The sequence below is a fragment of the Poecilia latipinna genome, unplaced genomic scaffold (genome assembly GCF_001443285.1).
Source record: "Poecilia latipinna isolate Pla-1442-1.1 unplaced genomic scaffold, P_latipinna-1.0 Scaffold271, whole genome shotgun sequence".
Taxonomy (NCBI): domain Eukaryota; kingdom Metazoa; phylum Chordata; class Actinopteri; order Cyprinodontiformes; family Poeciliidae; genus Poecilia; species Poecilia latipinna.
Window position 1 is genome coordinate 569,425 of NW_015112887.1, and position 16,396 is coordinate 585,820.

Consider the following 16,396-nt stretch of genomic DNA (forward strand, 5'->3'; position numbering starts at 1 on the left):
ATCGAAAAACACAGTTTGATCAGAGTTGAATTCCTGAAGGAGACGTTTCCCCTAAAAAAAAAAAAAAAAAGCTCAGAATGAAGAATTTAGTGCAAAACTATATTTTTAAAAGGTAACATTTCTGTTTCTGTTACAAATAGTCTGAAATAAAGTCGATATGCAGCAGCTGTTTTCTTCGCTTTCGAAATCAGCAGAGAAAATATCCTGAAATCTTCGTTTTTGCCTTGTTCAGATTATTATTTTCATTCGCCAAGTCGATTTTGGTGGACTTCTTTTTTTTTTGTCTTTTTTTCTATTAAACGTGCAATATCTTTGTACTGATTTTGTACATCAAGAGCAAGCAAGGTCTCCCCCCTCTTGTTTGAGCGTTTGTCATTTTGCGTCATTATTATTTATTTATTTTCTCTTTGACCCCCCCTGTCTGCGTCGTTTTCTCTCTGTAAATTGTCCGCCTATCCTCGTGGTCTTATGAGGGGTACAGACTTGGAGCTCAGTGGAATGTCTTGTAAGGTTTTTGTTTGTTTTGCATGTAATGTTTTTGATGTGAGGCTATCCTCTGCACATTGTATAACAAATCAGTGTTACCATGGTAAGTTTAAGTGCAATCATGCAGGCTTGTACTTGAGAGTGAAAGTCTGTCGTCTTGTTGTCCAGGATGAGATTCAGGTGAAAAAAAAAAAAAAAAAAAAAACTTTTTCTTTGTTCTTTTAAAAAGACGTAAAAGTACCTAGACACTTCAGAGTGGAAAGAAGAATGTGTGTATATATTTTAATAAAAAGGAAACAGAAATATTTCGCTGGACAAGCACATATAAAAGGACAGTTCAATTTTTTTCAGGAATTGCAGTTATAACCTACACAAATGCAAGTTAAACAGAAGAACTGGGTATATGTAAAGATTATCTTTCTATATTCTACAAATAAGAGTCTATTCTAGTGTGTAAATTAGTGACAGTAAGCTGTTTGTCCCAATATTCAGGTTATAAAATGTATTTTAATATTCATGAAGAAATCCACAGAAGTCGGGCTCACACATTATCTTGTTTTTTTTGTTTTTTTTTCCTTTAGACGACAGACATATCACACGCGGGACATTAATGATACGCTGAATGTGTCTTTTTCTGATAATTTCATATCTTTGCTATAATTCTGAAATTTTTGGAAATGGTGTGAAACTGATGCAACTGTTTATTTTGGTGTGTTGTCGTGCTTTAAATGTTTGAGGTTTTTTTTTTGTTTGTTTTTTTTGTTTGTTTGTTTGTTTTTTCAAAAGTACCCCAACAATGCACTGCATGGATCTGATGCATCATGCGTCCTATTCACTGTGAGCTGATGGGGAAGAGATCAGCCTATAACATGTTGGACTTCTTTTCTTCTTTTTTTGGTTCTGAATAAGTTGGAACTCTACGATGGTGGCGTGTGTCCTTGTCGTTCCATGTTTTTTGCCTGGTAGTTATTGAAGCTCAGCATGCATTTCATCTACAAAGCCATTTTGTAAATTACAAACATGGAAGAAGAAGAAGAAGAAGATAAAGAGAAAACGTTGCACTTCGTCGCTGAGGGCTTTTATTGTGTAAATAGAGGAATCTGTTGTGCAAGCTGATGAACTGCTTGATTAGAGAGTTCAGCTTTGTGAAGACTGTAAAGGGACCAAAACTGGGGTAAAAGGAGATGTACATAATGTCTATATTTCCAGTGCTCTACTCTGACATCTGCAGTTGAGATCAGGATGTACATGTCGCCTCCTGAACGGACGGGAGCAGTGCTGGTTAAACCGATCGACTCTCTCTTCCTCCAGCAGTTGTGAACTGAGATTTGCTGTGGAAATCAAAACCAGACTGTTATAGGAAGTGTGCTGCCATCAATTACATGCAGTTTTCCTTTCATACATGCAAATACACACAAACAAACACAGTCTCACACGCGCACACAAACAAATGTACACACAACCGGCTGCGAGCTGTTCGATCTGACGAGTGACGCGTTTTGAAGAAAGGAAACGACAGGAATGGCCTCATTTAAATGTGCATTCTGTTTGTACAGTGAATAGTGAGTCAGTAAGACCCCAGTTATTGTAAAACTTCAACTGTGACAATGTTGAGAACGCAAAATAAACAAATATATGACTTATGGTACATTGGCTGTGTTTCTCCGTTGGTAAATTAATGGACTTCTTTGTGGTAGCTTGCTGTAAAGGAGAGAAAAACGAGTTGGGGAAACAGATATTTACACAAATGGTAAAAGTAAAAACTTTTGCTTTTCTCTACATCTGAAGATGATATTTGACTTCACTTTTCAGACAGAATCATCCAAATTATTTCTTCTTGCTAAATGCCAGAATAATGACAGATTTAAAAAAAAAAAAAAACAAACAAAAAAAACGTATTCCGGTGCATGAGTTTGCTTACAATTTTGTAGTATTTGGTAGAATTGTCTTTTAGGTTGTATAACTTGCATCAAATGTTTTTGAAAGTCTTCCCATTCCTCCTGACTAGGCAGGTGTGACTGATTGAAGTGTGTACACTTCATTTCTTAGATCAGCGTCATGTTCAGACTCCCCCCTGCTGTGTTTGAAGTTCATATACAGTAACCTCTGCAGGCCCGTATGCAATGGATAGTGAAAAATACATTTAACAAGTTAGACCAATTATACCTACTCATTTTATTAAAGAATATAATATGTCTCTTCTTTATGTACAGTAATAAAACAAGATATGAATCTTTGCTTTTCGTATCCTGTCCTGACATTGTTCTTTAAAGATTGAATTTAAAATCTATCAAAGAAAGACACCAATTCTGCATGCAATATATCAGGTAAAAATGTTTAAAAGAGAAGGGGCATAATCAGGTCAGAAAATTCAAATCCCCTCAGCTAAAGCGAGATGTTCAGTGGATTAGTACTCAAATGTTTGTGACATTAGACGATTTTCATCATCAGACCAGTTGCATTTCATTTAATTTCCATTTTTGCTTCAGTTTTGATCTGGTATTGAAAAGATTCAGGAACTTCACCGTTTTAATTTCCACAACAGGGGAGCGTTAAAACATCACTTTCTATATTTCCACTAGAGGGCATCTGTTAAATTTAAATTAGGAAAAAATGGGACCGTTGCACTGTTACACCACCTATAGGTCGAAAGTATGACTGCAGAATTTCTTTGGTGGAAGCGTATAATCTTACTTTTCCAAACTACATAACAGAAGCATGTCTTTAGGCTCAGATGGTGTAGGTTTTAGCACATACAATCAGCAATGTAATATATCACAAGGCTTCCATTTGTACTTTTCCGTTATCCCCAGCCTCGAGCCATGCAGTGAATGGTTACAGTGCATTCACTGGAAAGCCTCAGCTAACATATTCATAGATAACTCTTATCACTTCAAAGCAGACGGACTTCCTTCATGTCATGTGAGCTATAACTGTGCGGTGCTATTGGTGCACTCCTCACCCCGACGCTGTTCAATTTGAGGTTTTATATCTCTGTGCTCACTACGCATCAGTTAGGAGGGGGAAAAGTTTCAGAAGATCTTCCTAATGTTCAAACTGGACAACAGCAGACAGTTCATAAGGATGACTGGCATCAGCAGAAGAAATCTTGAGATTGGCCTGACACAGAAAGGTTTGTTTTTTTTTTTTTTTTTTTGGGGGGATTTGTGAAGTCAAACTACTGTTACATTTTTTGTACGTGTTGTGTTTAGTAAAAATTTATTGAACGTTATAGGCCTAGCTCTTTTTGGTCTTGAGAGTGTCAGTCAAAAAATTTAAATAAACTCGTCAACTGCATGGATTTTATACAAATTTTAGAATTTCCATTTTGCATCTGAATTATTTTTGAGTGGGGGAATATGATAAAAAAAACAAACCAAAAAAAACAAACAAAAACAAAGGGAATTTATTGTTTCCACACAGGGTCAAAATTATGCATACACTCCACTGATATTATGTTGCAGAGAAACATAAATTGTAGTCATCAAAAAGACTCTGGCAAAATTCATAGTTCTGGCTGAATATGTAACCTGTATTTCTTTGCAATTGGTAAAGTCAGTTAGAAGTGGATGGTGTCCCAGCATACAAGTTGATCCCACTTTAAAGCATCACCCATAAGTTTTTGTATTACTACATTTCAGACCAGGGACATTTCATCTGTCCTGATAACCAGTTTTGATGCAGGTTTGGGATGATCGCCATTTTGGAACTCATAGTCTTGAGAACATTTGTACTTTTACTTCGTTTGAGGTGTGCTTAAAGAAGTGGGTGTCATGTTTTATTATTTCATTCTCTTATGCACCTATTTTGAAGTTTTCTGACCAATCACTAATCTTTAAGAATCCTCACCTGCCAATTTTGATTTTGATCAATAATTAGTTTTTTAACTGCCTACAATATGCCTTCAATATCCCAATCTTCTTTAACTGAAAAAAAAAAAAGTTTAACAATACTCATGAAATTATACAAAACTGTTTTTGCTGCACAAGGTAGTGCTTCCATATATAAAACATAAATGAAAAGTTTGCATATGACCTGGTGGCCGGGTCTGTCAGTCAGTCCTCTGTCACAGCAGAGCAGAAAGGAACAGTGGCTGGTTTTCAGATCTTTGTGAAGGTAGATAGGATTAGTGGATGAGATTGATTTCACATGCAGCAAGGGCCGATCATCGATCCCTCAGAATTAAGAAAACCTGGGTTGTTCAGTCAGTGAACCCATACAGTCAAATCGGCTCATCATGATGCATTTCTTTAGGCCATAAAAAAATCATTTTGATTCCTCCAAACAGTTCAATCTTTGTATCACCCCACTACATATTTAGAAAAACATCTGGCTTTACAATGTGGGCAACAGATTGCAATCTTGCAGGAAGACGTCATTTTTGGAACAGGTGCTTCCTCCCTGGTCAGCTCTGTCTTAATCCTATAAATGTTGCACATTCTTCACTGCAGACCGTAGTTCTGGTATTGAAGCATCTTTTGGTTTATGATAGACTTGAACCTGTAGTGGTTCTTGTTTTCAATTTCCTTGGTTTTGAATTTTATTTAATTTCCCTTTGGGATCAATAAGGTTTTTTTTTTTTTAATTGAATTTGAACTGATTTTTTTTTTTTTTTTATTGTCATAAATATTACTTCATTGGAGTGTAACAGTTTGAGTCAGATTGAGTGAACTTTGACACAACGGCACAAGGACCTAAAAACAAACTTCAGAAGTATTTCTTTAATGACCCAAAGATCCCATCTTTAACTATGACAGTTTTCTGGACCAAATCATTGAACAATATTATCCTTTTCATTTTCCATCCCATAGATAATTCTTCAGGTTTTTGTTTAACTTTTTAGTGAGTACATGAAGCCACTAATAGAGCCATAACTACAATTAACCTTTCTTTAACATAGAAAGTCCTCCTGGACTAGCACTTTTGTGTTTACTTTAGGTTCTGTGTTTCTTTCGATAACTGTTTACCAACTGGCAAAAATATATCCACTTCCTTTGAGCGTGTGGTTTTATTATTAACCTTGACCTGCACTGTATGCAATTGGACACAAATTTGACTATATGTTTGGACTGGATAGTTATAATTATAAATTGCAGTTATCTGAACTAAATGTGGAGCTAATTTAATGCTGTAGCTATAAACTGAGCCTGTCTAAGTGCCCTTAGTTGATATCTCTTACAATTTGCTGCAACATAAATATGATGAAGAGAGTTCAAAGTTGGAGATATCTTAAAAAATATATATATATATATATTTAAATAAACCAGCTGGCGTAAACAAGTTCGACAATTTCTAACCAGAAGAATGGTCAAATATCCAGCCAGAATTATATGCTGCAGATCTTGCTGTCGGCTACAAAAACTTTGCTTATCCATAAATCTTAAGGGACATTACACTAAATAGTAAATGCAGTATATGTACATATTTGTACATATTTGCAAAACTATATTTAAGTATAGTTTTGTCTCTAAAGATTTTTTTTGACATATGTTAAATGCCCAAATTAAAATTTTTACTCATGCTCAAGATGTGTATGTAAACCTCTGACCACAAATGTACCTTGTGAGCTGAACTGTACAAAACCTTTTATTACTTACGTTACTTGTTCCTACAGGATGCTGCTCCACAGTGTGACCTTAGCTGTTTATCTTCTCCTGGCCTCATCAAGTGCCCAGAGAACTGTCCAGTCCTGTGTGTTTTCAGAGCTCCAGCCATCTGGGTTGAGAGTCAACTGCAGCTCTTTAAACCTCATGGAGTTGCCTCATCTGCCTTCAGAGACCACAGAACTGTTTGTGCAAGACAACCGGCTCACCTCAGTGCCACCAGGAAAGTTTGACCGGTTGGCTAACCTTAGAAAGGTGTCCCTGTCTCCGAACCCGTTCCGCTGTGACTGTAGCATCCAGTACCTGAGGTACTGGCTGCTGAAGAACAGGGCTGTTGTCTCAGAGGAGCCTTTATGTTCCAGTCCAGGCTCTGTAGCTCAGAACGCCATCACTGACCTAAGTGATGCCTACTTCTCCTACTGCACCTTTCCACTCGTACATCAAACAAGCACCTCAGGCTGTGTTTATGTCTCTTACAACACCATCGCATCGGTGATGCTGTGCTGCATTATTATTCTGCTTTTGTGGAGCTTAATACTTGCCAGAAAATCTACTTTCACCATATACGTGGAAGAGCGACATTCAGGATTTGAGGCGGACTCTCTGCGCTCACTGAAACCCAAACACAGGAGGAGGCTGCACCCAGAACTGTCGGAGCTCAGCGCCGACTCTGAATCTGTCGTTTTGTCCGAGGACCTAGAGAGGCCACTTATCTCCAAGTCCAACATGGAGTTACTCCCACAAGTGCTAGAAACATTACACAAGAAGCACAATATAAAGATAAAGGCCAATTAACAGACTTTTATTCATACTTTAGCAGAACTACAAATAAGTAAGAAGCGGGAAGTGAGGCTGTGAGGGTTTGCAAAGACGCTACATGGGTTTTTATAATTTGTTTCCGTTCTTAACTGCACCAGCCCATTTATCAGAAACTTCACCTCTGTCTGAGTTTTACTTCATTTGTTTTTATATTTTACGATCCAGACTTAATTTTACTTAAATAAATGTGAAAACTTGCTTTTTAATTTTTCTTCAGTTCCTTACAATCAATTGCACTTTGCCTTCTGCTATCAATACTGAACTATTTACCTTCCATAAACATCCTAATGTAGGGGTACTTACTACTATTTTTCATAATTTACTATGATCACATGTTTTCCTTTCCCCTTATAGCTCTTAAAGTTTTCATTGAACAATGGCTTTTTTCTTACCACTCTTCTACAAAAACCTGATTTGGGTAGAGCATGATTATTAACTGCCCTGTTCTCAGAGTCTTCTCCAGCATTACCTAAAACCTCTTTACTTCTTTAAACGACATTCTCTTTGTTGTGTCTATCAATCTAAGTGGGAAACCATATCTAGGTAGGTCCCACATAACACCTATTTTCAGATAGATTCAATAATGCTCCAATCAATTCAAAGCCTATAATGTCTGTATTGTTCCTTGAGCTCCATGATGCTGTTTGTTCACTGATGTTCTCTAACAGACCTCTGAGGCCTTCACTAAGCAGATGCAATTATACTGAGGTTAAACTGCACACAAATAGAGACACTTTACTATTTCAGTAACTTCTGAAGGCAACAAAGTAGATTTTATTTAGGAGTAAGAGTAAAAAGGTTAAATACTGATGTTCGTTACACTTATTAGAGTTTTATTTATTTCAAAAAATCTGTTTTTTCCCCTTCCACAGCAAAAATGTTAGCTTTATAAGGCAAAAGGGAAGGTCAGTACAGCCTACTAGCTTGTGCCTGGACATAGCTTGTTTTCTTCATTGGATGGACTGATCTGGCTTAGCTCATATAAGCAAAATTGACTGGTAAACATTAACGTAAATCATTGGCGCACCAAGTGAGAGAATCCTGATCAAGTACAGACTATTCATCAAAGGGAAGACCAACCATTGTTTCTTGTTTCCTGCAACTGTTGTTTCATTTCTGTGTTTGCATGGGCTTAAGCTGGATTTAAACCAAAGTCAGCCAAATAATTATGTTGGTTTCTCACGCTACTGCCTTGAAGGTCACAGCTTGCAAAATCTGTTCCTCTTAGTGGTCAGTATTTATTACATAACAGCATGAGCTGACACTAAAGATTTTGGAATGACTAAGAAAAAAAAAAAAACATTTTGGTACAGACATTAACATGTCAAAGAACTGTAATTGTTAAAGGGGGCTGGGTGTTATGTAAAAACAACTTTTTTAGCTTTACATCATGTGTTATTCCCTCATTGAAAACATACTTGGTGTGATGCTTTGACTCTTTCATGCATGTTTTAGATATCCTCTGCAGTGTTTAAAAGAATGGGCGCTTCTTAAAGAGACATAGGTCCAATTTCAAGACATCAAATTGTGAAGTCAAATTTTTTTTTTTAGTTATATTTGATATATACATCATTTTTATAACAACTGAAGTTGGTATAGTTACTTGATTGTGCTTTAAAATTGCTCTAAACAATTGCCTAAATTTTGTATATCGATTGACCAGCCACTGTTTCCCTTCTATTGTAACCACAAGTCAAATACATAGCTGAGATAAAAAAAAGTCGCTTCGTTATTACTTTTAACATTATCAAAAGAACATGTTTGTTTGCACTTTTTAAGAATTTGCTAATAATGTGTCAGAGAAAAACACACATTAAGTTCACTTTGCAATTATTCTTTATATTCTTTTCCAAGGTAAGGTAATTACAGCAAAAATGAGTTGGTAAAGGCTTTACGTGTGACTTAATTGATGTGCTGTTAGCTTTTGTCTCTGGAATAAAAATCTGAGAGCACAAAACAGAGGTTGGACACTAAACAACACACGGTATGGCAGGAAAACAGCAACTTTTAACAAAAGTTAAAAATCTGTGCAAATATTGGTTATGGCTCTCATAGCAAGACAAAATGTGGATAGACAATACAACTGAAGGAACAATATTGCACATCAAACAGCTGGACTTATAGTAAATCTATTCCTCTTGTGTTCATGCATAGATCTTTAAGGGTAAACTGAGTAAACATAGGTCTAAAAGGGGATTAATGAAAGTCACATGTTCTTGTAATACACTCTCCTAAAACACTGGTAAAATCTTGTACTCTAGATCAGCTGATCATCTAAAAACTAACCATGGTCAAATAAGGCAGCTATAACATGTTTCCTTACGAAAAACACACTGTTAAAGACGACACCGAAACCACATGGCGGTCACAGTTAAATGATTCATGTTCTCTTAAATCTGTCTTTATGTTGTTGTCTTTACAAGATGACCTATATGATGTTAATGCCCTGTCTGTCAGTTCATTACTCAAAGTCCACAGTGATGCCCTTCCAACAGCTCCTTGTATTAAGTGGTGCGTTTCCCAGCTTAATGCTGTACCACACGTGTGTGGTACACAGAACCTTTTGAGACTCAAATCACTAATGAGGCACAAACTTTTCCTGCTGGAAGATGAGGTCCACAGCTTCCGCCACGTCCTGCACAATGTAGTTTGGCTCCACCAGCGCGGGGTCAAACCTGAAGTCCCGGTGACCGTGGAACACGGTCTCTTTGATGCAGCGACTGGCATCGGACGGCACCTCTGCGTTGGGATTGTAGACCCCCGTGCAAACCAGGACGGACTTACAGGAGGTGGCAGAGGGCAGAGCGAGCTCACTTTCCCACATGCTGTCGAACTCTTCCTCACCCCCGGGCATGGCGGTGCTGGACCCGGTGGCAGCCACCACCTGGGCAACAGCTTTGGGGTTCTTAATGGCGGCTCTCTCCTCCAGGAAGCGATTGTACATGTTGGCTCCGTATATATCAGTCATGAGGTTATCACTGGCAATGGAAAAGGAGGGAAATTAAAATAAATAAAAATGCCAAAACAGGTTTGTCTTCTATTGGTCTGTTTAACTACGATAGTGGGGAAAAATAGGGAAGAGTTACAGAATCATACTACCTTGCAGATGTATTGATACCCTCTGAATGTTTTTTTTTTACCTTTTGCCTTGATACAGCCCCAAATTCAGTGTGTTTTATTGGGATTTTATATGATAGACCAACAGCTGTTAAAGACAGGTGCTGACCTGTCTTAATCAGCTTTCTATGTATGTGACTGTCGCCAGCCTTATATTTTATGGTTATGTAAGCATGCAGCAATGTGTGTGTGTAAGCATATGAACGTGACGGAATCATACATCCATAAGAATGGTGTGGCATTTATTTATATTTAGTGAGTCAACACTTTGCAGACCCTACTTACACTGCAGAAGTATGTCTCCACCAGCTCAACTGCAGCAGAAATTCAAACATTAGCTCATTCTAATACACATTTCAGTATTCCATGTTAGTGGAACCACGTTTGTAGTTAGGATGATGTTAGGTTTCCATTTCTCTCAGAGCAAAAGGTTCAGTTTTGGTCGGATTTGACTAGAGCTCCTTCTTCCATTCATTCACTCTGTCTCCTTTATCACTTGTGGCAAACTGGATTTTTAATTACTTTCTTCTGGCAGCTCTTTATAGAGTGTAGAATTAACAGTAAAGAGTTCTTGCAAATCAGTGAAGATGCCCATGTTTAGGTAGATTTGCAGGTGTCCCATACCCTATTATTATTTTTGGAAGACAGATTAAGCAGCACTTGACCAGATGTTTGACCAGATGTTCAAAGGTTGGGGCATTATTTCATAACTTAATCCTTCTTTAAACTTATCCACAATATTTCCCTCACCTATCTCCTGTGTTCTTTGCTCTTCACAATGCTGTGTGTTCACTAATGATCTCTGACAATCCTTGACGGAAAACATGTATTTCTAATTTGATTAAGCTACACAAAGGTGAATTTTATTTGCCAATTAGGCAACCTCCAAAGCCGATTGGTTGAACTAGTTGAACATATTTAGAATTATGCGTATGAGTAAGTTGGGAATACAATAAAGTTATTATAAGCATTACTTTGTGCAGGTCTAACTAATAAAATCCCAATGAAATTAAATGATGTAGTTAAGCCTGTTGCAATAAATCAATTAATCGCATGATAAATTAAAACAAGCTCAATAATTTCCATTTGCAGGAGCTGTTTGTTTTTCTTGTCTCTCTCTCTTTCCTCCTTACTGGATGACAAAAGATTTGAGTGTGATGCTTTGGTCTCAACTATCCCCTTTTGTGAAGGGCAATTTTGTTTACGGAGACTTCAGATTTTATTTGTCATTTCAATTGTTTGTTAACTTATTTTATACATTTAAGATGACTTCCAGTTCCAGAAATAAATGCTTGTTGGAAATTAAAGTTTATTGTTTATGTTAAAGTGGTCTTAAAACAATATTATCAAAAACAATAATATTGCTGGAACAATTTGTCATCCAGCAAAATTTATCAGCGCAAAAGTTGTGACAAGATAAAATGTGAAAAAAAAAAAGAAAGTAAATACATTTATAATGGACTTTAGTGCTACGAGTTAAACTGAAACATTACTTGTAGTTACTTAAAAGGGCTTAGTTTAAGTAACTAAACTAAGCCCGTTAGTTTAGTTACTTTATGATACATTATTAAATGTATAATAACGTATATTATATAAACTATGGTGTGTCGCACCATAGTTTAATAAAGGTGTGATTATTTTCGCACCATTTAGGTCAGTAGTTTTTGTCTTTCTTTCTATTCTTTGATTACTTAGGTGGGAACTGTCTGCAGAGATAAAAGGACTCACCCTATAGCATAAAGGGAAGTGATGGGAAGTTTCCATTGTCTCTGCATGGCCTGGCTTCTGATGAGATACTCCGCAAAATGGTACGTCAGCTCGCTGGGCTTTCCCATGAGTGCCTCGTACTTCAGGTCTTTGCCAGTTATCTTTTTATAAATGTTCTCCAGGCACACAAGAAACGTTCCATGGCCAAACCTAAAAAAATAAAAAATAAAAAAAAATAAAAATAATAATAATAATAAAAAACAACAATATCCGATTTGTTAGATCAAAAAAAAATGTGTCAGCATCAATCTTTACAAGAAGATTACCTTGGGGAGTTTGCCTCTGCCATCCACATCAGGTCCATGTTGCAGGCCAACAGGGGGAGGTGAGGTACCGCATGGGTTTGGTGGGGACTGTTGAGGTTACCGTGGGTCAATAAAATATCAATTATCAGCTGCAGGTTTGTCTCCCATCGGATTGGCTCCCCGAACAAAACCACAGCTGGATACAAGATTAAATCAGTGAATACAACATCTGACATGGCAAAAGTATAACGCTGAGAAGGAAGTGCAAGAACATTTGTTCATACCTTCAACTTTAGGAAGGCTGACAACAGGAGTGGACTGAAACAAGAGAAAATAATCTCAATGCATTTTGTTTTATATGATAAGACATATTTATTATATAATCAAAATATGGGGATTTCTTTGTAAAACATCTCATTTTCAGCAAATATTGCAATATCTCACCGGCAGTTTGGGACGTCTGTTGTGATCCACCATGTCCAGCAAGGGGTATGACTCCCTCACCATATCAATACTGACAACATTCTTAAAGCCAACACTAAATACAGGAATTTAACAAAGAATTAGTTTAACCTTTAGGTCTTGCTTAGGAAATAACAATTAAGAAGCAATGCAAAAAGGGTAGAATTTATTAATACTTTTTAGCAATTTCCAGGACAGGCCCCTGTCCCGACACCAGGACACATTTATCGTGGAATTTCTTGAACATCCTCAGGGGACTATGGGACATGATGACTTGGTCTTGTGTAATCTGAAAGTAGAGCAAGTAATGTTAGCAGAAATGTCAGGGTAAACCAGACCAATCAAAAGGACGGAGTGTGTTTTGTAACTCACAGGCACTCCCAAAATGTGAGAGAGCTGGTCTGCTTTTGTTTGTCGGAGGCAGTTCCCTGCATTAGTGACAAAAACAACTGGCACCACAAACCTTCCCTGAGAGTCGACCAACTTCTCAACAGCCAGTTTGGCTGCAGGGATTAGCATCCGTCCTCGGACGAGCACGCCATCAATGTCGAACAGCAGCCCAAATCTCGGCTGTGGCTGAAGGGGGAAAAAGAGAGAAACTGTTGCATGATGTGAACTGCAATAAATACATAGAAAAATTATTGAGAAGCTATGTAAAAGTTGATTTTAAAAAGTTTGATCCAATGAAGATCAATGAAAAATCACAAAGATTACCCCAGGTAGGTGGGGCCCCTTATTACATGTACATTATTTACATATATCTATTACTTTATCGACTCATGACCAGTTTTCCCCTTCCCATTTTATACCCTTAATCAAACCATGCCACACCCATGTGTTACACCACTCAATAACACATTGAGTGGTGTAACATAAATATCTATTTATGTCTCTTTAAAGTTAACTGTTTTAAATAAATTACAAAGTTAAGCGGTCATAAAATATGTTTAAATCCCACTTACAAATTATTTCTGTTTGGTACCTTCTAAAAAATTGTGGTGCTATTCCTCCATTTGATGGATTGGGAATAACTGGAAACTGTGACTAACCACCTGGTAGGCATTATTATTGGTGATGCTGAAACACAATTTAATTATACGTAGAAAACAAAAATTTACTCTAAACGGTCAGGTGTATAAATCAGATACGAAATGTTCCGGCCAGAGGAGATAAATTTACACATGGTCGGTCAGTACAAAATGTCCTGTGACAGAGAAGCTCAATTTCAGACAAAACTCCTCACATAAAGTTAAGAGAGCGATGAGTGTTTGCTATTTGAGTGAGTAATATAAATCTTACACGGTACGACACTTAACTGACTTCGGCATAGGGGCAAACATCCTTCAGATCGAAGTTCTTATTTTTATTACTAACTCAATCTGCACTCTGCCTCCAACTTCCACTCAAAGCTTGGTATTTCTCAATAAGATGTTTAAGAACTCTGTAATCATTCAACAGTTTGACATCACTTTTCATTTCTCTCAATTATACTGTATATTGCCTTATTAGGCCACAAATGGTCTGCATAATGTCTATAATTGGTTTCCACTGCTGTTCTTTACAGCAGTTTAGTGATTTAGTTAAGTAGGACATGCAGTAATAATAAGGGCCAGTTACATGTGACAGAATACTAATACAGCAGTACAATGGGGGATTGTAAAGCTGACAGGCTCTAATTTTGTCTCTCAGGATAATTGTGCCAAGCAACAAATAATTTTTAAAAACTAAATTAGTATTTTATACAGTCATACAGAAAATTATAATCTAAATATTCTGTAATTGTTTTATGGAATCAAATATGTTTATTTATGTGACTAAGTTTAAAAAACATACTTAGATGTGAAGTAAAAAAAAAATAAGTATATTTTGTGCTAAGGGTTATAATGGAGTTTAAATTATTTGAAATTTGCTATTATGGGTCCATTTGAAACTTTGAAATGAGTAAGCTGGAGATTGATCCTACAACAAATCTGGAGTTTTGAGTTATGTGGTCTCTCTGAGAAGAGCTCTTGGGAGCCCCCTGTTGGTCTGGGTGGCAAACAGCAGCAGCTTAGTTTGCTTGTACCTTTGGCCGGGTCTAACTATTACTGCATCACAAGTCATTCAAAGACTTTCCAATCATGTCTATAGCATATCAGAATGTGCCTTCCTGTCATGTGAGGCGGAATTTCCTGAAAACAAACAAAAAATATAAAAGCAACTGTTCCCCTAAAACAGTTGCGCAAAGGCTACAGCTGCCTTTGCCCTGATGTCAGGACCCCCCCCTCCTCTCGTTTCATTGTCGTCAGCGCATCCAGGCTTCACAAAGTTCCGTGAAACATTTTACGCCAACGCCTATTCGTTAGATTGAAACAAATCTCCGAAACTACTTGAAGGCCCAGCCTGAGTTCAACAGCGTTATTGTTCTTCTGAGCCGAGGAGCAGCAACAGCTCGGACCGTACCTTGTTCACAGACTGAGTTCCGCAAAGCCCGCACCGAGAACCGACAATCCCAGCCTTGCGCCTGGCTTGACGGTTACTCACGGTGTGCAGGCCCCGGAATAACGGCAGGAGTCCCCTCATCTCCTTTGCTTACCCCTCAGGGGGTTCAAAAACAAGCAAACAAACAAAAAAAAAAACCCGGCGTGTATATAAATAAATGAAAACGACCCCCCCAACATAAAGCTGGAGCCGGCTCACACCGGCCGCGCTGGCTGGCTGCTCGGCTTGGTTTTTTTCTTTAAAATATGACTGGAGCAGAGATGGTGACGCAGAATGAGGAGGAGGAGGGTCTCTATGCGCTGCATCTGCACCGCAACCCCCGCTGCCATTTTAGACGCCCGAGGTGGAGCTTACCAGCTCTTATTCGGACAAACAGCGGATTTCATTCATCAAAACCACTTTGAGATCATCGCATTTTCTGCATGTAATTAACGGGGGGGGGGGGGGGGTTTGCGGAATGTTTTGTTTTTTTCTCAAAAAAACAAGAGAAAAAAAATTTCTTTNAATTCTAATCTAATCCAATTGGTCTCTTTAAGGGTGGATGAGGGTGGGGGGGGGGGGGGAGTTGCGTGTATGTTGTGTATGTTCTCCAAAGCACACGATGAACATGAAGTTCCTTATTGTGCTACCTTTAAAACGCATGCTGCTGGCTGTCCTCATGTCCTAAATTCACGACAAAGGAATCCCCCACATTAAGCGCAGTTGCCCAAAAATTATATCGCTACATATTAAACTGGAAACGGGGTTACTCTATGAATACAATATTGCAAATATTTACGGGAGAACTACATAAAACTGTCATATTGTACCTCTGATAATGCATTTTTCTTAAAAGGTTTATATGGAAAGCAACAGCACTGAATGACGTTGCTTCTTTAATTTTACCAATAGATATTAAACTGAATATCGCTGGATTTTATTGAGAATGTCCATGTTTGTGGGGTTGAATTTCATTACATATTTCAGGATAACTTAATTAAAATTGGACCAATCTATCTTAAAAAATTGACATTCACATTTAAGCTAGTGCTGTATTAATATAATTATGCTGAAACGTTAAAACTTTGAAATATTTTGCAATGAAAATCAGACAAAAACACTCCTCCCCGTGCTCCTCCAGCTTTATTGATAGTTTAAAATTACATTTCTATTTTCTAGGACTTCAGTTGCACTTTCCTTCCGACTTAAAAACTGAGTACAAGCAAATGGTATTTATACAGTAGTCTAAGTGATATTGTACAAAAATAACATTTCGATTTCTGTGAAAACATTTGTCATTCCCAAATAACTCCTAATTCTGCTGTTCCGACGACTGTTCTTGATGTTAAATTTTTGCCAAGGTAAAAAAAAAAAAAAAAAAAAAAAAAAAAAAAAAAAAAAAAAAAAAAAAAAAAAAAAAAACAAAAAATTTCCAAA

General features: G+C 37.3%; 2 protein-coding genes across 2 annotated transcripts; one reads left to right on the top strand and one right to left on the bottom strand.

Annotated features, from left to right (window-relative positions):
- The first annotated feature begins 371 nt into the window (after positions 1–371).
- On the top strand, positions 372–8,617 carry gp9 (glycoprotein IX platelet). The gene is made up of 2 exons (XM_015033563.1): positions 372–3,619; positions 6,101–8,617. The coding sequence occupies exon 2, from the start codon at positions 6,102–6,104 to the stop codon at positions 6,882–6,884; it is 783 nt and encodes a 260-aa protein (XP_014889049.1). The 5' UTR covers positions 372–3,619; position 6,101; the 3' UTR covers positions 6,885–8,617.
- Positions 8,618–8,726: 109 nt separating this feature from the next.
- On the bottom strand, positions 8,727–15,221 carry LOC106948089 (cat eye syndrome critical region protein 5-like). The gene is made up of 8 exons (XM_015033562.1): positions 14,942–15,221; positions 12,872–13,075; positions 12,676–12,788; positions 12,482–12,575; positions 12,322–12,355; positions 12,059–12,233; positions 11,754–11,942; positions 8,727–9,886 (listed from the first exon to the last, which is right to left on the bottom strand). The coding sequence occupies exons 1-8, from the start codon at positions 15,059–15,061 to the stop codon at positions 9,487–9,489; spliced, it is 1,329 nt and encodes a 442-aa protein (XP_014889048.1). The 5' UTR covers positions 15,062–15,221; the 3' UTR covers positions 8,727–9,486.
- Between the last annotated feature and the right edge of the window lie 1,175 nt (positions 15,222–16,396).

Bases quoted from the DNA above. Each gene is read 5' to 3' on its own strand.
- LOC106948089 (XM_015033562.1), bottom strand. From the start codon at position 15,061: ATGAGGGGACTCCTGCCGTTATTCCGGGGCCTGCACACCGTGAGTAAC. The intron at 12,789-12,871 runs GTGAGTTACAAA...CTCTACTTTCAG, and splicing joins CTCACATTTTGGGAGTGCCT to ATTACACAAGACCAAGTCAT. The intron at 11,943-12,058 runs GTAATCTTCTTG...TTATTTTTTTAG, and splicing joins GCAGAGGCAAACTCCCCAAG to GTTTGGCCATGGAACGTTTC.
- gp9 (XM_015033563.1), top strand. From the start codon at position 6,102: ATGCTGCTCCACAGTGTGACCTTAGCTGTTTATCTTCTCCTGGCCTCA.